This window comes from Rhinoderma darwinii, chromosome 13 (assembly GCF_050947455.1).
Source record: "Rhinoderma darwinii isolate aRhiDar2 chromosome 13, aRhiDar2.hap1, whole genome shotgun sequence".
NCBI classification, from domain to species: Eukaryota; Metazoa; Chordata; class Amphibia; order Anura; family Rhinodermatidae; genus Rhinoderma; species Rhinoderma darwinii.
In genome coordinates this window covers 48681656-48698631 of record NC_134699.1, presented here as the reverse complement: position 1 = coordinate 48698631, position 16976 = coordinate 48681656, and the positions used below count along the sequence as shown (strand labels likewise).

The 16976-nt window shown below is 40.7% G+C and overlaps 1 protein-coding gene across 11 annotated transcripts in view; it reads left to right on the top strand.

Annotated features, from left to right (window-relative positions):
- The window catches only part of CACNA1G (calcium voltage-gated channel subunit alpha1 G), a 338489-nt gene that overhangs the window by 285266 nt on the left and 36247 nt on the right, over positions 1-16976 (top strand). For 10 of the 11 annotated variants that reach the window (XM_075845569.1, XM_075845564.1, XM_075845566.1 and 7 more), the window contains 2 exons: positions 536-676; positions 12216-12341. In XM_075845569.1, coding sequence (XP_075701684.1) covers positions 536-676; positions 12216-12341 — 267 coding nt within the window. The remainder of the gene's footprint in view (positions 1-535; positions 677-12215; positions 12342-16976) is intronic. The other variant, XM_075845568.1, reaches the window with a different exon arrangement.

Genomic DNA, 16976 nt, shown 5'->3' with positions numbered 1-16976 from the left:
CATGAAATAATTCCCCATATTATTCAGCCCATATTATTAAGAAACGAAGAGACAGTAGTGGCATCAGACATCATGACTATCGGAGAGAATTCACATTGGAAACTATGGTTTTCACTGGAGTTCACCTTTAAAAGGGTAACTAAATGTTCAACAAACTTCTGACATGTCATAGCGAGATGTCAGGAATTTTGATTGGTGGGGGTCCGAGCACTGAGACCCCTACCAATCGCTAAAATGAAGCGGCAGAAGTGCTCGTGTGAGCGCTGAGCCGCTTCGTTTCTGTTCGCCTTTTTCTGGAAAGCCGATGTTTCAGAGTACGGGCTCATAGACTTTCTGTTGTGTCCATACAACGTTACATTGATTTCCAGAAAAAGCTTAACAGAACAAAAGCGGCTCAGCGCTCACACGAGCACTTCTGCTGCTTCGTTTTAGCGATTGGTGCTCAGGGCTAAGACCCCCACCAATCCAAAGTTACTAAAGTGATACCTGAATCAAGTTCATTCAGTTAAACTAATAGGTTAACCTTTTTTTACAGGAGAGACACATGTTTGATACTATATCATTGCTAATCCAGGGATCTTTAGAGGGTGAAATGAAGCTTATGGACAATCTTTCTGGTTCTGTATGCCATCATTATGCTTTACCTCCATATGATAAAGGCTCATCTGAAAAGCAGGTAAGTTTCCGTTACGAAAGCAATCTATCTACAATAGAACATTGTATTATCACCTTCATAAAGTCAGTCTTACGCATAATTAATACAGTCCGCCCTCGTATTGCGTCCTTCACCATATTCTACCATTGACCACAGCTAAATTCTTCCAAATGAATCATGTACAGGAAAAGACCAAGAACAACCAATGGCATGTAGTCAAACATATGGAAAACCAATTTCTTAAACTGAATATAGAATATTTTTTTAGCTGTGCTGTTTATTAAGATGCAGCCTGAATATGTATAACAGCGAAAATGAGGCAAACAGGTGACCGTGCCGGATCGACATACTCTTGTCTATGATTGAGAAAGTTATATTGCTGTGTATTCATTTCATGTGCGTTATTTTACGATTTACACTATACTAAGAAATGTTTCTATGCTAAATTATAGCACTTATTTTGTTATTATAGCTGCCCCTATTATTTTATGTAATTCCGTTAATTTGTCCACCCCATGTGTTCGGCACTGGGGGACACGCAGGCGCTGCATATCCTTCTCTTCAATGTATTCGTATCGGCGGATGGATTCCTGCTGGTGAGCAGGCTTTCCAACCATCAGTCAGTGCTTTCAGAGTCAGGAGCCCGCACTATTCTGCATCATGGTGGAGGGAGACAGGACTGTACAGCTGCGACTTCAGGGGTGGGATAAAAATAGGAATATCACGATCTAGGGGTATGTGGATCCCCTAGGCCGCTTCGACGTAGTGGAGAGGCAGCTGGCCAAGTCACAGTTTATGCAAAGTCTATACAAAAGTTCGTAGCACAAGGGTACCTGAGATAGTCCAGACAGTGGCAGAGGCTTTGGCATGGATGGGGCTAGACGTGACAGGTATTGCCAGACGTGGCGGATGATAACAGGAGTGGCATATGACACCAGATGTGGTGTATAATAGCAGGTGTGACAGGTAGCGCAATACATGGCGGATGATACCAGGAGTGGAAGATGACACCAGACATGGTGTATAACAGCAGGCGGCACAACACAACTCCAACACTAGAAAGGCTCAGGAACAAAACACAGCACGGGATACAGGTAGCAGGGCACAGGAACACTGGGAGCAGGATAACACTAATGTACCATTTGCAATACGAACATGGGTAGACAACAACAATGCTCAGGCAAGAAGTGAAAGTGCAGGGCCCTTTTTATAGTCCAGGGTGATCTGGGAAATAATAAATTAATTACATATGCGCGTGCTGGCCCTTTAAGGCCGGGAACCAGCACCTGCGCGCCCCCTCGCGGACATTGCAGGACAAAGTGTCCGGATGCACTGACGTCTCCAGGGAGGGAGATGTCGGCCAGATGAGGAAGGTTTGCGGTCGCGACCGTCAGCAGGTAATGGGAGGCGGCGGTCTGCGACTGCGGCCATTACAAGGAGATGATGATGTGAAATATGTCATTGAAGATCTTGCTGGCGGTTGCATTACCTGGCGACGCTGCCCGCACCCAAGACCATCTAAGCGGTGTGGCGCTAGTGGACTGACAAGATATGTTAAAAATCTAGATAAGAAACATTTCAAAATGAAAACATGTATAATACTTTTATATCAAATATTAATGTGGATATGGGAAGTTGTGCACCAAAATGGATTTGTGTGATAACCTCTTTAAATATGTTGATCACACTTAAAAGTACATACAGTTATGGTGGTGCAGATAGTACAAACTTAAAAGTGCCCACACACTTATGCCAGATATTAGCCAAATAATGATGTTGGAATACAGTGTCAGACTAAGGCTGGGTTCACACGACCTATTTTCAGGCGTAAACGAGGCGTATTATGCCTCGATTTACGCCTGAAAATACGGCTACAATACGTCGGCAAACATCTGCCCATTCATTTGAATGGGTTTGCCGACGTACTGTGCCGACGACCTGCTGTCAAACGACGATGCGTAAAATGACTGCTTCGTCAAAGAAGTGCAGGACACTTCTTTGAAACGTAATTTGAGCCGCTCAAGATTACGGGCGTCAATGACGCCTCGCAAAATGCGAGGAGGAGCATTTACGTCTGAAACGACGCAGCTGTTTTCTCCTGAAAACAGTCTGTAATTTCAGACGTAAAAGCCAGTTATCGTGTGCACATACCCTTATAGTGCCTCACAGTTCCCACATAATAGGACCAAACAGCCAAAGATTAATAATGTCACACTCCAGGTGGATTGCAATACATGCCAAGGTAATCCTGGAGACTCTGATTATCCCCTTACATAATATACATATGGTATATATTATCAATAGCAGACAGAGCTCATTGTACTTACATCTGTATCAGAGTCTGATCATACCCACTGTGACAGATCCTCTTTCATAATCAGCTACTATAGCAAAATATAATAAAAAAAATATATGTAAACTTATATTAAATTATATATCATCTAGGCATGCAACATAGTGTAAAGGTTTTATGGTAGTGTAGCCTGCCATGAAATGACCTAGATTAATGGATTGTAGGCTCTTTTGAGCTAGGCACATATTGGGGTATCATTTTGTCCGTACAAAAGCCAACGGCATAGGCTTGACTAAAAATGTATCATTTTTGCAATCAAACCTTTGGAACCCTTTTTGGGTTTTTCGTTTTTGTTTTTTTCCTCCCCGCCTTCCAAAAACCATAACTTTTTTACTTTTCTGACGATATAGCCATATGAGGGCTATGTTTTTTGTAGAACGAGTTGTGGTTTCTAATAGCACAATTTAATGTACTGGGAAAGTGAAGATCAATTCTTTGTGGCGTTCACCGTGTAGTAAAAACGACATGACATGTAAACGTTAATCTACAGGTCAATTCTTTTATGTTTTATTACTTGTACAAAGAAAAAACTATTTGCTAAAAAATAATATGTCATGTGTCACGGTATTCTAACTTTTTATGTTTCCATCGATGGAGCAGTGTGAGGGCTTGTTTTTTGCGGGAAAGCTATCGTTTCTATTGGCACCATTTTGGATACATGTGACTTTTTGATCACTTCTTTGGAAGGTGACCAAGAATTAGAAATTCTGGCATTTTGTTTACAATGTATACAGTGCAGGTTAAATAACGTTATATTAGAATAGTTCAGACTATTAATGGTGCAGCAATACCAGTTATGTTATTTTTTGAAAATCTTTTTTTAACATTATTTTAGGGGAAAAATTGAAAAAGTTTTTTTTTTAAACTTTTTATATTGTTTTGTACATTAAAAAGCTATGTACACTTTTCAGGGCAATTTTTTTTATAAATCAATATTTTATTTAATTTTGAACAACTTTTGAATTGGTTATTATTTAACTGCTTACTTATTGAGCTACAGCTTCTATGTATCCTGCATACATAGCTCTCATGCTTATATAACTCTTTAACCGGTTAAGGACTAGGCTGTTTTACAGTCAAATGACCAGAAAAAATGTCACAATTTTGCTATGCGCTTCTTTAGATGAATATAACTCTGCAGGTGAATAAAGTTTATCTTTGAATTTTACACTTTACATTTTAAGGGACGGATAGGGCTTTGTTTTAATGATATTTGTCAGTATACATCATTTTAATTTTTTTCTCTAATGTGGGCAAAATTTGAAAAAATTCAAGAATTTAGCAAATGTGTCACTCTATGAAAACATCGATCACACATAGAATGGACCACGGATAAAATGTATCTCTTTTCACGTTCTGCCACTTCTCCCGTGCATGGTGATACACAATATGTGTGCTTTATTTGCTGTGCGGCGATGTGCCAGGGCTTGGCATAAAAGGAGGCTTTTCTGGCCTTTTGGGTCCAGCATTTCTGCACTTGATTTTATAGCATCATACTGATTTCTGGGGGGCCTAATGCTACTGAAACATTAGAAACACCCCATAAATGGCTTCATTCACAAAACTAGACACCCCCCCCCCCCTTCTTCAAGGGGTTTATCATCTTTTTAGAAAGTCCAGTTTTCTTCTGAAAGATTCTTGAATAAGATGGAACAAAATAAAATTAGAATTTTGTTGAGAAATGTATCAGTTTATGTTATGATTTTTCACACACAGTATGGACCACGGACAAAATTAATCTCCTTTCAGGTAACTTTATTCTGTGGGTCAATACAATTACAACGATACCAAATTTATATAGTCTTTTTTATGTTTTATTACTTATATATACTACAAATGAGGTCAATTGACACAGAATATTTTTAGAAAAATACAAAATATATGTAATGACAGGGATAGGGAAACAGACAAGTGAGCCCTAATCTACCCGCCACTCAGTCCCTGCCTACTTGAAACGACCCGCCCTAGGCGACGGGGTACAACTGGGCGACGGTCCCTACACTCAGTAAGTGCACGACAGACAACCAGACAAGGAAACACAGAACAAAGGGAAACGGGGCAGTTGCCCACGTCAACACCGTGAGCAACAAGAGAAGTAAACGAGCCGAGTCAAACCAGGAGAGTATGAGGTGCCAAACGCAGAGCAGGAGAGTAGTGAACAAGCCGAGTCAAACCAGGAGTGTACGAGGTACCAAACGCAGAGCAGAAGTGTAGTCAGTAAGCCAGGGTCAATACGAAGCAGGGACAAGTAGTTCAAGAAGCTGCAGCAGGGCCAGGAAACCAACAGAGAAGAATCACAAGCAAGGAGGAACAGGAAAGGCAGGTATAACTAGACGGAGGGCTGGAGCTAGCTCCGTCTGGCCAGGCTGTGATAGGCTCTCCCACTCCTAAGCCTGCCATCCTGAGTGGTGGAAGATGGAGTCAGTCTCACAGACATAGAAGCAGGTGCAGACTGATTACCTATGGGCGTGGATACAGAAGCTGTGCCTGGCAGATCCTTAACAATATACTTTATTATTACATATATTTAAAAAAACAGATTAAAACTGAATCATACAGTGCAATACCAGGGTGTCTATCAGGGCAAGACGCATATGGATATCGACAAATATAGTATATAGCCACAAAAGATATAACCACAAAAAATATATATCAAAATATATATCAAAATACATGCAAAATTATTATGGCCAATATCCCCATGCATGTATTCAAAAGAGACGAGGGTCAAAACATGAGAATGTTGAAAAAGGATAACAGGTTATCTAAGTAGTGTGAAAGAACTCCCTGGTAAATATGCTGTTTGCAATGAAAGGGTAATCTGACCTAACAGGGTAAAGATGTGGACAAAGTAAACCTACCCATATTACACTCCTGCACCGTGGAGACACCAAACCCGACGTGTGTTTCAGCGGGATGCCTTCGTCCGGGGGTGGTGCCTCTCCAGCGGTAGTCTCTATTTATGTGACGTCCGTCCAATCATGTGAGGGATATGGGGAGTTACTGATGAAGAAGGGAAATGGCTTCTATGTGGCGTCACACGCCGGGTGTAAAGATGTCCGTTGAAGTACTTCCGGTGCCGTGTCATCAGGAGGGGTCAGAGTGAGAGCAACGATAACGTCACTCAGACTCAGCCCATCTCGATGGCGACACGAGACCGCGACCCCATTCGGACACTCCCCCCCGATGCGTAAGCGCTTGGCTCATATATGAATTGTCAGCTGTGAAAAATACAACGCATGATCGGGCGGACGTGACAATAGATGCAACAGTTGAAGGATCGATTTATGTAATAAGTAAGTATAACTGACACGTTGATATAGGATCATACCAAGAATGATGATGTGACTAAAAGTAATCATGAAGTGAGAAAAATAGCAAAACAAAGAGATGTGTATGTATGTGAATTATGATAATGATAAAAAAAATGTGGTTGAGAATACAGTGATGAACTACTAAGGGATCATGTTTGTACATGTATACAAAATTGTATACATAAATATACATCCATTGTGTGAGACAATATATATACGTATCTATAATTGGTGAAGAGGAGTGAATGAAATAAAGAAATGCAAAAAATGCATGAAATAATAAAGTGATCATCATAAGCAAAGTGTAAAAACGTCTCTTAAATTACAAATATATTATATATTGGTGTTACATATTGAAGATAGTAGTGTTGAAGTGAATAGACAAGACATCATTGGTAGTCCATTTTTATCCAAAAACGGATCTTCTCTTCTAATTTTGTTTTCGTATTATGCGAACCCATCATTCAAAGCATAGAATTAAATCACGACTCCATCTGTATGCAATAAATTTACAAAACTAGAGAGCTATTAAAAACACATAAAGACAAAAACTATAAACATATATTTAAAAAATAATGATAAAAAAGAAGGACCTGCTGGATATCGAAACTGAGAACTTTCAACCCATGTGGGCGCTTGGTATTGAGAGTCCAAATCCATTTTGATTCGCATTGTCCAAATTTTTGGCGTATATCGCCCCTCCGAATACCAACTTCAATACAGTCAATGCCCCTTACCTTCAATTTTGTGGGATCACATACATGATGAGTGTTAAAATGTCGAGCTATCGGTTTTAGTGTCGCCAAAGTTTTTGCTTTGGCTGCTCGCAATATATCTCGTACATGATCCCTTACTCGCACTCTGAATTCCCTGGAAGTAAGGCCAATATATATTTTAGGACATGTGCATATGGCACAATATACGACCACCTTGTGGAACAGTTAATATGATATGTGATATCAAAAATTCTCTCACCCCTTGCATCCACAAAGGTGGACGTTCTTTCAATGTTAGGACATGAGACACAGTGTACACATGGATTACAACCCCATTAGGGGACCTTGGTACCAAAGGGAAATTTGGAGTTTTTGGACTGATACTGATTTCTCATGAGATGATCCTTCAGATTTCGTAAACATCGGGCAGAGATACTTGGAAATTTCATAATATATTTCTCGATGATGGGATCTGTGAGGAGAATAGGCCAAAACAGTTTCATAATCTCTCTCATTTGGGACCACCGTGAATGGTAATTAGTTGTAAATCTTACCCTTGATTCATTTTTGTTCTTAATTTTTGGGAATAAGAGGTTTTCTCTTGAAGTATTTTTTGCACGGTGATACGCCTTTTTTATAGATCTCTTACCGTATTCACGACACAGGAAGTGATTCGTGAGATCATAGGTCTGTTTTTTGAATACCTCATCTGAGGAACAGATCCTCCTGATCCTTAAAAATTGTCCCGTGGGTACCGCTTGTAGGATGAGAGGAAGACGCATGAAGTAGTGAGTTCACTGCAGTTGATTTTCTATATACATCGGTCTGAAGGAAACCATGTATGTCCATAGATAGTCTGACATCCAGAAAATCAATCTGACTCTTATCATATTGATATGTCAAATTTAAATTTAATTTGTTCATATTTAGTTTGTTAATGAATGTCTCCAAAGATGTTGGAGTGCCCTTCCAGATGATCAGGATGTCATCAATGTACCTGGCCCAAAAAATTACCTGGTCCATTGAGACATCCTGACCATCCTCAAATAGGTCCCTCTCCCACAGCCCCAGGAACAGGTTGGCGTATGAGGGTGTACATGCAGCCCCCATTGCTGTTCCCTTGAGCTGTTACAAGGAAAAAACAAATTGTTAAAAGTAATAGTTTGTTTCGCCATATTCTATGAGCCATAACTTTTTTTTTTCAATTGATTGAGCGGTGTGAGAGCTTGTTTTTTTGCTAGGCGAGCTGTAGTTTTTATTAGTACCATTTTGGGGTAGGTACTACTTTTAGATAATTTTTTTGTGGGAAGCAAGTTGAGCAAAAAAAGGCAATTCTGGCATTTTAAGTTTTCATTTTTTTACAGCATTCACTGTGAGAGTTAATAATGTTAAATTGTAATAGTTGGGACACGGCGATACAATTTATGTGTTTTGGGGGATTTTTAGGGGGAAAATGTTTTTTTTTTCCTTTTAATATTTTTTTTTGTACATAAGAAAAGCTTTAACTGCTTTTTATTAGTCCCACTAGGAGATTTGAACCGTTGGATCGCTTGCAAGATATAGTGCAATACTAATATATTGCAGTGTATCGTGATTTTTCCAGGCTCCTATTAGGGCTTTAATAGGAACACAAAGATGGCAGACAATTATTGTCACCCCGCGATCAAGTCATCAGGGGGGGTCGATTGAACATGGCGAGGGCTGCCCCCTCTTTTTAACAGCTCGCTATTGACCGCAGCATCTAAGGGGTTGAACAAGCGGGATCCTGCTTATTGCAGTAAAGTGTCGGTTGTAACATACAGCCGACACCCGTGAGCCCGCTCTATACTTCCCCCTGCTGGCTAGAGCGTAAGCGTACGTCAAATGTCGGCATGGGGTTAAAAGTACTGTAATAAAGTTTATAGTCTCACTATAGGACATGAATATGTGATCCTTTGATCGCTTCTATAATACATTGAGAAAAATCATGTGTTATCTCTGATCCTCTTCAAATACAGACCAAACTATGGACATGTGAAATAGATGTGTATTCTGTATTTAAGTCCATATTTATGTCTGTTGTGCCAATGTATTGCATCTGTATTTTCAGATATATTTTCCGATAAAGAAGAAAATTAAAAGGTGTCATTTATTGGTAGGCTTCATTGACTTCCATGTTGAGAACACAGCTGAATATGAACACGGATAAAACACTGCATATTTAAAATGGAATTACAATCAGAATGTATGTTTTGACACACCATAGAGATGTGTCAGTAGATCACTTCCTGGAGTCTGGAAGCTCAGAGGGCTAAGTCGGGCACAGTGGCCATATCTTGTATTTCTGGCTTTATGCGAGAAATATGATTAGTCACCAGTGAGCCCCGCTAAGCCCTTTGGTTGGATGCGGTGGTTACATGCTACGTGCATGTAAACCAGGGCCAGCCTCAGGATAGATGGTGCCCTCTGCGAAAGTTTCTTTTGGTGCCACTACCCCATCATTAAAAAAATGCCCCATAAAAAAGTATAATTCCCCCCTACAGTATAGTGCCCTTTATAGTTCCCACACACAGTATAATGCCCCCTTTAGTGGCCTCCATACAGTATAATGTCTCCTAAGTGCCCCCACACATTAAATTACACCCCACACAGTATACTGCCCCTTTAGTGGCCCCCACACAGTATAATGGTACTTTACTTCCCCCCCATACAGAATAATGCCCCTATAGCTGCCCCCATAAGTCGGCCGGTTAACCAAGCCGTCAAAAAATCGGCCATGTAAATAGCCCCATTTAGGGTCTATAGTTTTTACTGCAGCCATGTGACAGACGTTAAATAATTGTCCGTTTCACGGTCAACTATTTCCGCCGTGTGAATAGGGCCTAATACTGCAGCCAGGCATATTAAGAAAAAGGAGCACTGCAGCATATAAAAAAAAAAACTGGCTGCCAAGCGTGCATTTTTATTTTAATGGGGAGGGGGAATGTTAAAATTCACCATGGAGATCTTCATTTGTCCCTGACATCTTCCATTGGAGGACAGATGTTTGCCGATAATTACTTAATCTGTATGGGCATATGTAATTACTGTAATTAAATTGTATATATTGCTAATTTTTATTTTAATTTACGCAATTGTTTGCTTTCCTTTTTTTTTTTTTATAAAGTTTGGTAGAAATATTATGTACAGTACAGGAGTTCTTCTAAAGGTGTGAAGCGGGCTGGTCACTCCTTGCTGCACAGACTTGTCTCTGGCTCTTACAATATCTTATTTAGTAACAGAATTTACTTCTTTTGTTGCTTGTCTGAAGCACCCTGCTGCAGCTTGATTAAAAGATTTGTCAGTCATTATCCAGACCACTACTTCTATTTTCCTTCATGCGTTATGTAAAAAAAAAGAAAATGTCAAAAGTATCATGTCAATTTAATCTATGAAATGTTCCCATAAAGTCAATAGGAGTCCTAATTATGCGCCAAAAGTGCACACAAAACGCGTCAAAAAGCACGCTGAAAATACTTAAAAAATGCGTGTATTTTAAAAAGCGCTTCACGAAAACAGTAGCGTATTTGACACATGTACACGTGGTTTTTTTTCATCGCCTTGTGAACATCCCAAGATAGACAATTAACTTGCTGTTGTGTCTAAGCCTGTTCCCAATTAATAAGTTGTGCTCGTAGCCATGCCAAACATAGCTATTGGCTGCCGCCTGAGGGAGAAGTATTTCCAGGAAAGACAGCGGTTTGCTGAAGTCTCTAAATAGTCCCGCTGATCACGATGCAACCAGGCGTTGAGGCCACTGTCTCATTTCTTTTACAGTAAAGAAACTTCTAAGATTATGTAGAAACCATCTTTCCTCTTGACATAGTCAGTGGCATAGCTTTAGGCAAAGGTGTAGCTAAGTTCTCCTGCACCCGGGGCAAAGATTCAATTTGCCCCCCCCCCCCCCCCACAACTTCTTTCCCGACATCTCCTTACCCCTCGCCATGTTTGCTTTCTCTACCAGTCAATGAGATGTATTTTTTTTTCTATTTTTATTAATGTAACCTGAGCCATACACAGCCCCCCTCTTGTAGATAACGCCACACAGCCCACCTCTTGTAGATAGCGCCACACAGCCCCCTCTAGTAGATCGTGCCACACAGCCCCCTCTTGTAGATAATTCCACACAGCCCCCTCTAGATCACGCCACAGAGCCCCCTATTGTAGATAATGCCACACCCAGCCCCTATTGTAGATAACACCACACAGCCCCCCTATTGTAGATATCGCCACACAGCCCCTCTATTGTAGATATCGCCACACAGCCCCCTATTGTAGATAACGCCACACACAGCCCTCTCTTGAAGATGACACCACACAGCCCCCCTTTTTTAGATAGCACCACACAGCCCCCCTCTTGTAGATAGCTCCACACAGCTCCCATCTTGTAGATAACACCACACAGCCCCCCTCTTGTAGATAGTGCTACAGCCCCCCTATTGTAGATAGCGCCACACATCCCCCCTATTGTAGATAACGCCAAACACAGCCCCCTCTTGAAGATAATGCCACACACAGCCCTCTTCTAGATAGCATCACACATCCCCCCTCTTGTAGATAGCGCCACACCGCTCCCCTTTTGTAGATAGTGCCACACAACCCCCCTATTGTAGATAACGCCACACACAGCCCCCTCTTGTAGATAACACCACACAGCCCCCCTATTGTAGATAATGCCACACACAGCCCCCTCTTCTAGATAGCGCCACACATCCCCCCTCTTGTAGATAGCACCACCCAGCCCCCCTCTTGTAGATAGCACCACCCAGCCCCCCTCTTGTAGATAATGCCACACATGTCAGTACAATTGAGTATGCTAAATATTCTAACTACATTACTGATATAATAACTATGTTATTACAGGACTGCTTTTGCTTGTACCTTATATGCTTATATGTCTTTGACCTGTTGTCCTGGAATATATTGGAAGCTATAGATAAGTCTAGACCGTGCACCAGTAGGTAATCTTTGCATTGGGCAGTGAGGATTGGTTTTGCTATCCTTGTATTGGTCAGAGAGTGTAATAAATATAAATGTTTTCATCTCATTCATTTGTAATCCATAATTTTGTGTCAACGGATAAGATTTGTATTCAGGAGACATTTAGGTAACATTTTATTTTGTTCTCTTTTTATTCTTGGGCATTTTCCTTCATTTAGATTCCTCTAGCGGAGATGGAAGGACTGTCCATGACTTCAGATATTCTGTCCGAAAAGTCCTGGTCCTTAGCCCTAACGGATGACTCCCTGCCAGACGACATCATGTTTAGCGTTCTCGAATCAAAAGTATCCATATTTATTTCTATCATATATACTCAAAATAAATCACACATTTCTAAAGACCTGCTTAGTTTTGGAAAAAAATACCTTCTACAGGGATCCCTGAGCTTACCTAGCTCCTCCACGGCAACTTGTCATAAAAAGAGTATTACCGTTTCAGCAAGTAAAGGTTCTTCATTATGAAATCAAGTTGCACAATTTTTCAATATATATACAGTGTCAAACCCTCATGATTTTCAAGATCTCTGCTTGCAATAATTTATTCCAGTAGATAAAAATCTGTCCTGGTCATGTGATGGACACGTAGAGGCATGGTTCTGATTAAAGGGAATCTGTCGCAAATTATTTTTTTATTGTTATTTATTTTTAGAGTTTATACGTTTTTATTTTTTTGGGGTGTATTAGCTTTTTTCCAAAAGGTAGGAAATATTAAAAATGAAATAATAATTTTGAATGTTTCCCTATGTCGGCCACCAGATGGTGCACATCCCATAATTACAGCAAAGGGAATACGGCAAAGCAAGCTGACTCACGGTTGCTGCAAATATGGGAGGGACGCTCTCCCTACTAGTGAGCACACTTAACAACCCTCCCATTTTTGGGCTACAAGCCAGGGGGGTGTCTTTAAATTGCCTACCACTGTGCATTTGTCATAGCTGCGTTGGCAGTGGCTTCCACTCTTCAAGGATATGTCGCAGGTCTTCCCCGTAGAAACTAGCTCCTAGGAATGGTAGCTGTGAGTGCACATGCCCCAGAGCATGCACAGTTCACAGCTGGAATGGCTCCTACATAGGAGATAGGGTAATTTTGGTACTCTCCTATGCCATGTGTGTGCCGTGCAGAGATACATACACAGATGCTAATAAAGGTGGCTGCCCTCACAGAAAGACTTAAAAAAATATTATTAATAAATTAAGTAACATTAGAGCACATAGTAAAATAATTAGTTAAAATATGCCCATATATTAAAACATATCAAATAATTTTAAAAAAAACTATTTAGTAACATCTTTCCTTTAACCGACAGGAAGCAGCGATCTTGAAAATCGTGAGGAACTTATACATACAGAAAGACTGTTGAGAAATTATATAACTGTTCATACAATGTATAATCTTTTATTTGCTGAAGCGGTAATACCCTCTTTAAGCCTGGAACATGATTTGCCCCTAACCCATAGGAACATGATTTTCCCATAGTAGCTAGAGAAGCATATTTACATGTAAGGCTAGATTCACACGAGCGTATGAAACCTCGGATGTGAAAAACTAAAGTTTTTCACGTCCGAGGTGCATCCGTGCTGCACCCATTCAAGACTAGAGTCTATGGAGGGATGCGTGACGCAGAAAAAAATAGGACATGTCCTACTTTTTCAAGGAGCCTTCAGACACTTCGTTGAAACAACAGCCATGTGAACAGACTCATTGAATTACATAGGTCTGTGTGACGGTCGTTGTTTCTACGGCCGTCACACGGATGTATTCAACGTTCGTGTGAATAAGGCATAAGGCTTAGGGGTTCTCTAGGAAAATGTAGGGTCTGTGGCCACAAAGTGAGATAAAAATTAATTCAATATACTTACCCTTAGGGATCCTTCTCCATTCTAGTACCGCTGCTGGCTGATCTCTGCAGATCGACTGGATTGATGGGTAGTGGCGGTGTTGGAATGAAGAATAATTTCTAAGTTAAAGTTTTCTATCTTCTATTTTCTGGCCATAGACCTGTAAGGGTATGTTCAGATGTGGTGGAAAAACTTTACATCTTATCTTCGGAGTTTGCTGCAAAATTTCCTGCTGTTTTATCGTGGATTTCATAATTTGCATTGTACTTTGATTAGAAAAAGGAATTTATTTTGTTTCCAGAAACAGCATGGCTTTTGTCCATGGACTGTATCCGGTATTGCAGCTCAGCCACATTTAAAGGGGGTTTCCCATCAGAGACATTTATGATATATCCACAGGATATGTCAAATAGATGCAGGTCCCACCTCTGAGACCTGCACATATCTCTAGAGTGGGGGCCCCTAAACCCCGTTCTAGCTATTTGTGCTCACGTAGCCTCCCGGCCACTTCCTGATTACATGGTCAGAAGTTACGGAAACAGCATAACTCGCTGAGCTACGCTGTTTCTTGTAACTCCCGACCATGTCCCGACCATGTAATCAGGAAGTGGCCGGGAGGCAACGTGAGCACAAATAGCTAGAACGGGGTTTATGGCACCCCATTCTAGATATAGGTGCAGAATTGGGACCCGTATCTATCTGACATTTATGACAGATCCTGTGGATATATCCTAAATGTTCCTCATGGGAAAACCCCTTTATATACTGTGGAACATGGTACTTTGTTTTCCCTCCGATTCCATATAAATCCAAGACAAAAAATATCTTTATGCCTTCATATGTACCGATGTACAGTAGGGCCCATCACGTGCCATAGTACTCAGAACTCGTACAGAGCTGTAATATGCCATATGTGCATGAAGCCTAAATATATATATATTTTAATTTTTTTTTCATTATGATTAAGGCTGGTTTATTTTCCTTTTACCCTAATTCATATGTCTTCATTTTTATTTCATTCTCATTCAATGTAATTCTAAAAATAATATAGTGGATCCCTCTAACCACCTAAATGTCTTTTATTTTATTTTTTTGTTTATAATCTTACAGTAGTAAAGTAAAATATTTTTATCTCATTGATATAAACCTTTAGACCGATTACAGGTTAGGGCCTGTTCACATCAGCGTTTGGTTTCCATTTATCGGTTTCATTCAACCTTTTATCCGTCGGAGGAAGCGATGAACGGAAAGCCGAATAGAAACTATAGCTTCTGTTTGCATTCATTTCAATGGTAATGCTTCCGTTGCAGTTGGTTTTTGTTTGTTTCTGTTCCGTGAAAAAAGTGAAAACGTTCATCGGTTCTTCTGACGGAAAGGTAGAACGGAACCGATGAACGGAAACCAAACGCTGATGTGAACAGGCCCTTTTGTCTTCTTCAGTATAAGTCCACACATAGCGTGAATTTCATTGCGGAAAATCCGCAGCGTATTACAGTAGCAGCAGAGTGGATTAGATTTGAACAAATAATCCACGCGGTGCGTAAAAAAACCGCTGCAAAACCGTTCAGAAATTGACCTGTGGTGCAGTTTTTTAATCCGCAGCATGTCAATCTATGAATCGCTGGTTTTCTGTTGCAGGTTTCCCCATGGACCTCAATGGGGAGGTAAAACACGCAACAAATAGTACATGTTGCGATTTTTGCAGTGGAAAAGCTGCGATTCCACCGCAAAAATCGCAATTTACCCAGAATTATATCGTCCTGCGTCCAGCCCGGCCTCCAGGGATGACGCTTCATCCCATGTGACTGCTGCAGCCAATCACAGGCTGCAGCAGTCAAATGGGATGAAACATCATTCCAGGAAGCCGGGCTGTAGCACGTGAGAGGTACACGTCTCCATGGCTACAGGTAAGTATAGACCTTTTTTTTTTTACGTGCTCTTTTTCTGCAGCGCACATTCCAGCCAAAAAACTGTACCCCAATTTGGTCCGGCTTTTCAGTCTAAATGCCCTGCGGGGCCTAGTGTGGATATGCTGTGTTGCCTTTACACAGCCTATCCACCCTGTGTGAACATGCCCTTATAGTACAGGAACAAGCTTCTGTTTCTTGACTCACTAGTCAGAAGTGTGGCTAGACTTTTAAAGATCAGGGGCACAAGCCCCAATGCATATGTTTACCATCCAGACATCATTGGCTCCTTGCTTTTCCAGCACATCCAACCCTCTATAGCAACATAAACTCCCCATCATAATGCTATCCCCAATACTATGCTTGCCCCCAATACTGTGCCTGCTGCTGCCCCAGATTTAACCATTGCTGTACCTGCTCTGCTACACATAAGTTAATACATAGCTATTATGACAGCTACTCAGACAAAGCGATTGTATGGAGGTGGCAGAGGAAGAGAGTGGTGCATATCAATGTACAGAGTGCAGAAGTTGCAGTGTCACCAGAGCCCTGGTGTCTGAAGGGGCAAAGTATCAATCTTCCTTAAAATAGAACAGCGGTATTATAATGGGACAGTGTGCACAATAATGTAGACAGAGCTATCTTACTATATTACTGTCTTACTTTCATTAGGGAGACAGATCCTACCCAGTAATTACACATGGCACATAACTGTTAAGAGAGTGGGCACTGGTAGCTTCAAGCAATGCCTCTGTTTATATGCCACTCAGGATCTATGGCACTGCTATGAGCTCTGTAATGACTGATAAAAATGATTGGGGCCACTATCCTGTATCGAGAATTAACTCCGATAATGGCTGACTAAAGTATTAAAAGGTTTTACACAAGAAGTGAAATATTTAAGAATAAAATTGGGCAACATAATGTTCTTTTAAAGTGGCATGAATCTGGACCAGTGTGTGTCATTCCAAGTTTTGCCCTGTACACTTTTTTTCTACCTCACTCACTTGGAGACATACTAGTCGTATGTCTTTTTTTGCGTGGTTGAGCACATTGAATGCATGGTATGGCCTCTCAACTACTTATCAAAGTCTCACCATTAAGGGAGCTGAAACTTTAAAAAAATCTACAAGTTTCTTATAAAATTAGATCCAAAAACTTTGTGTTCTATCAGA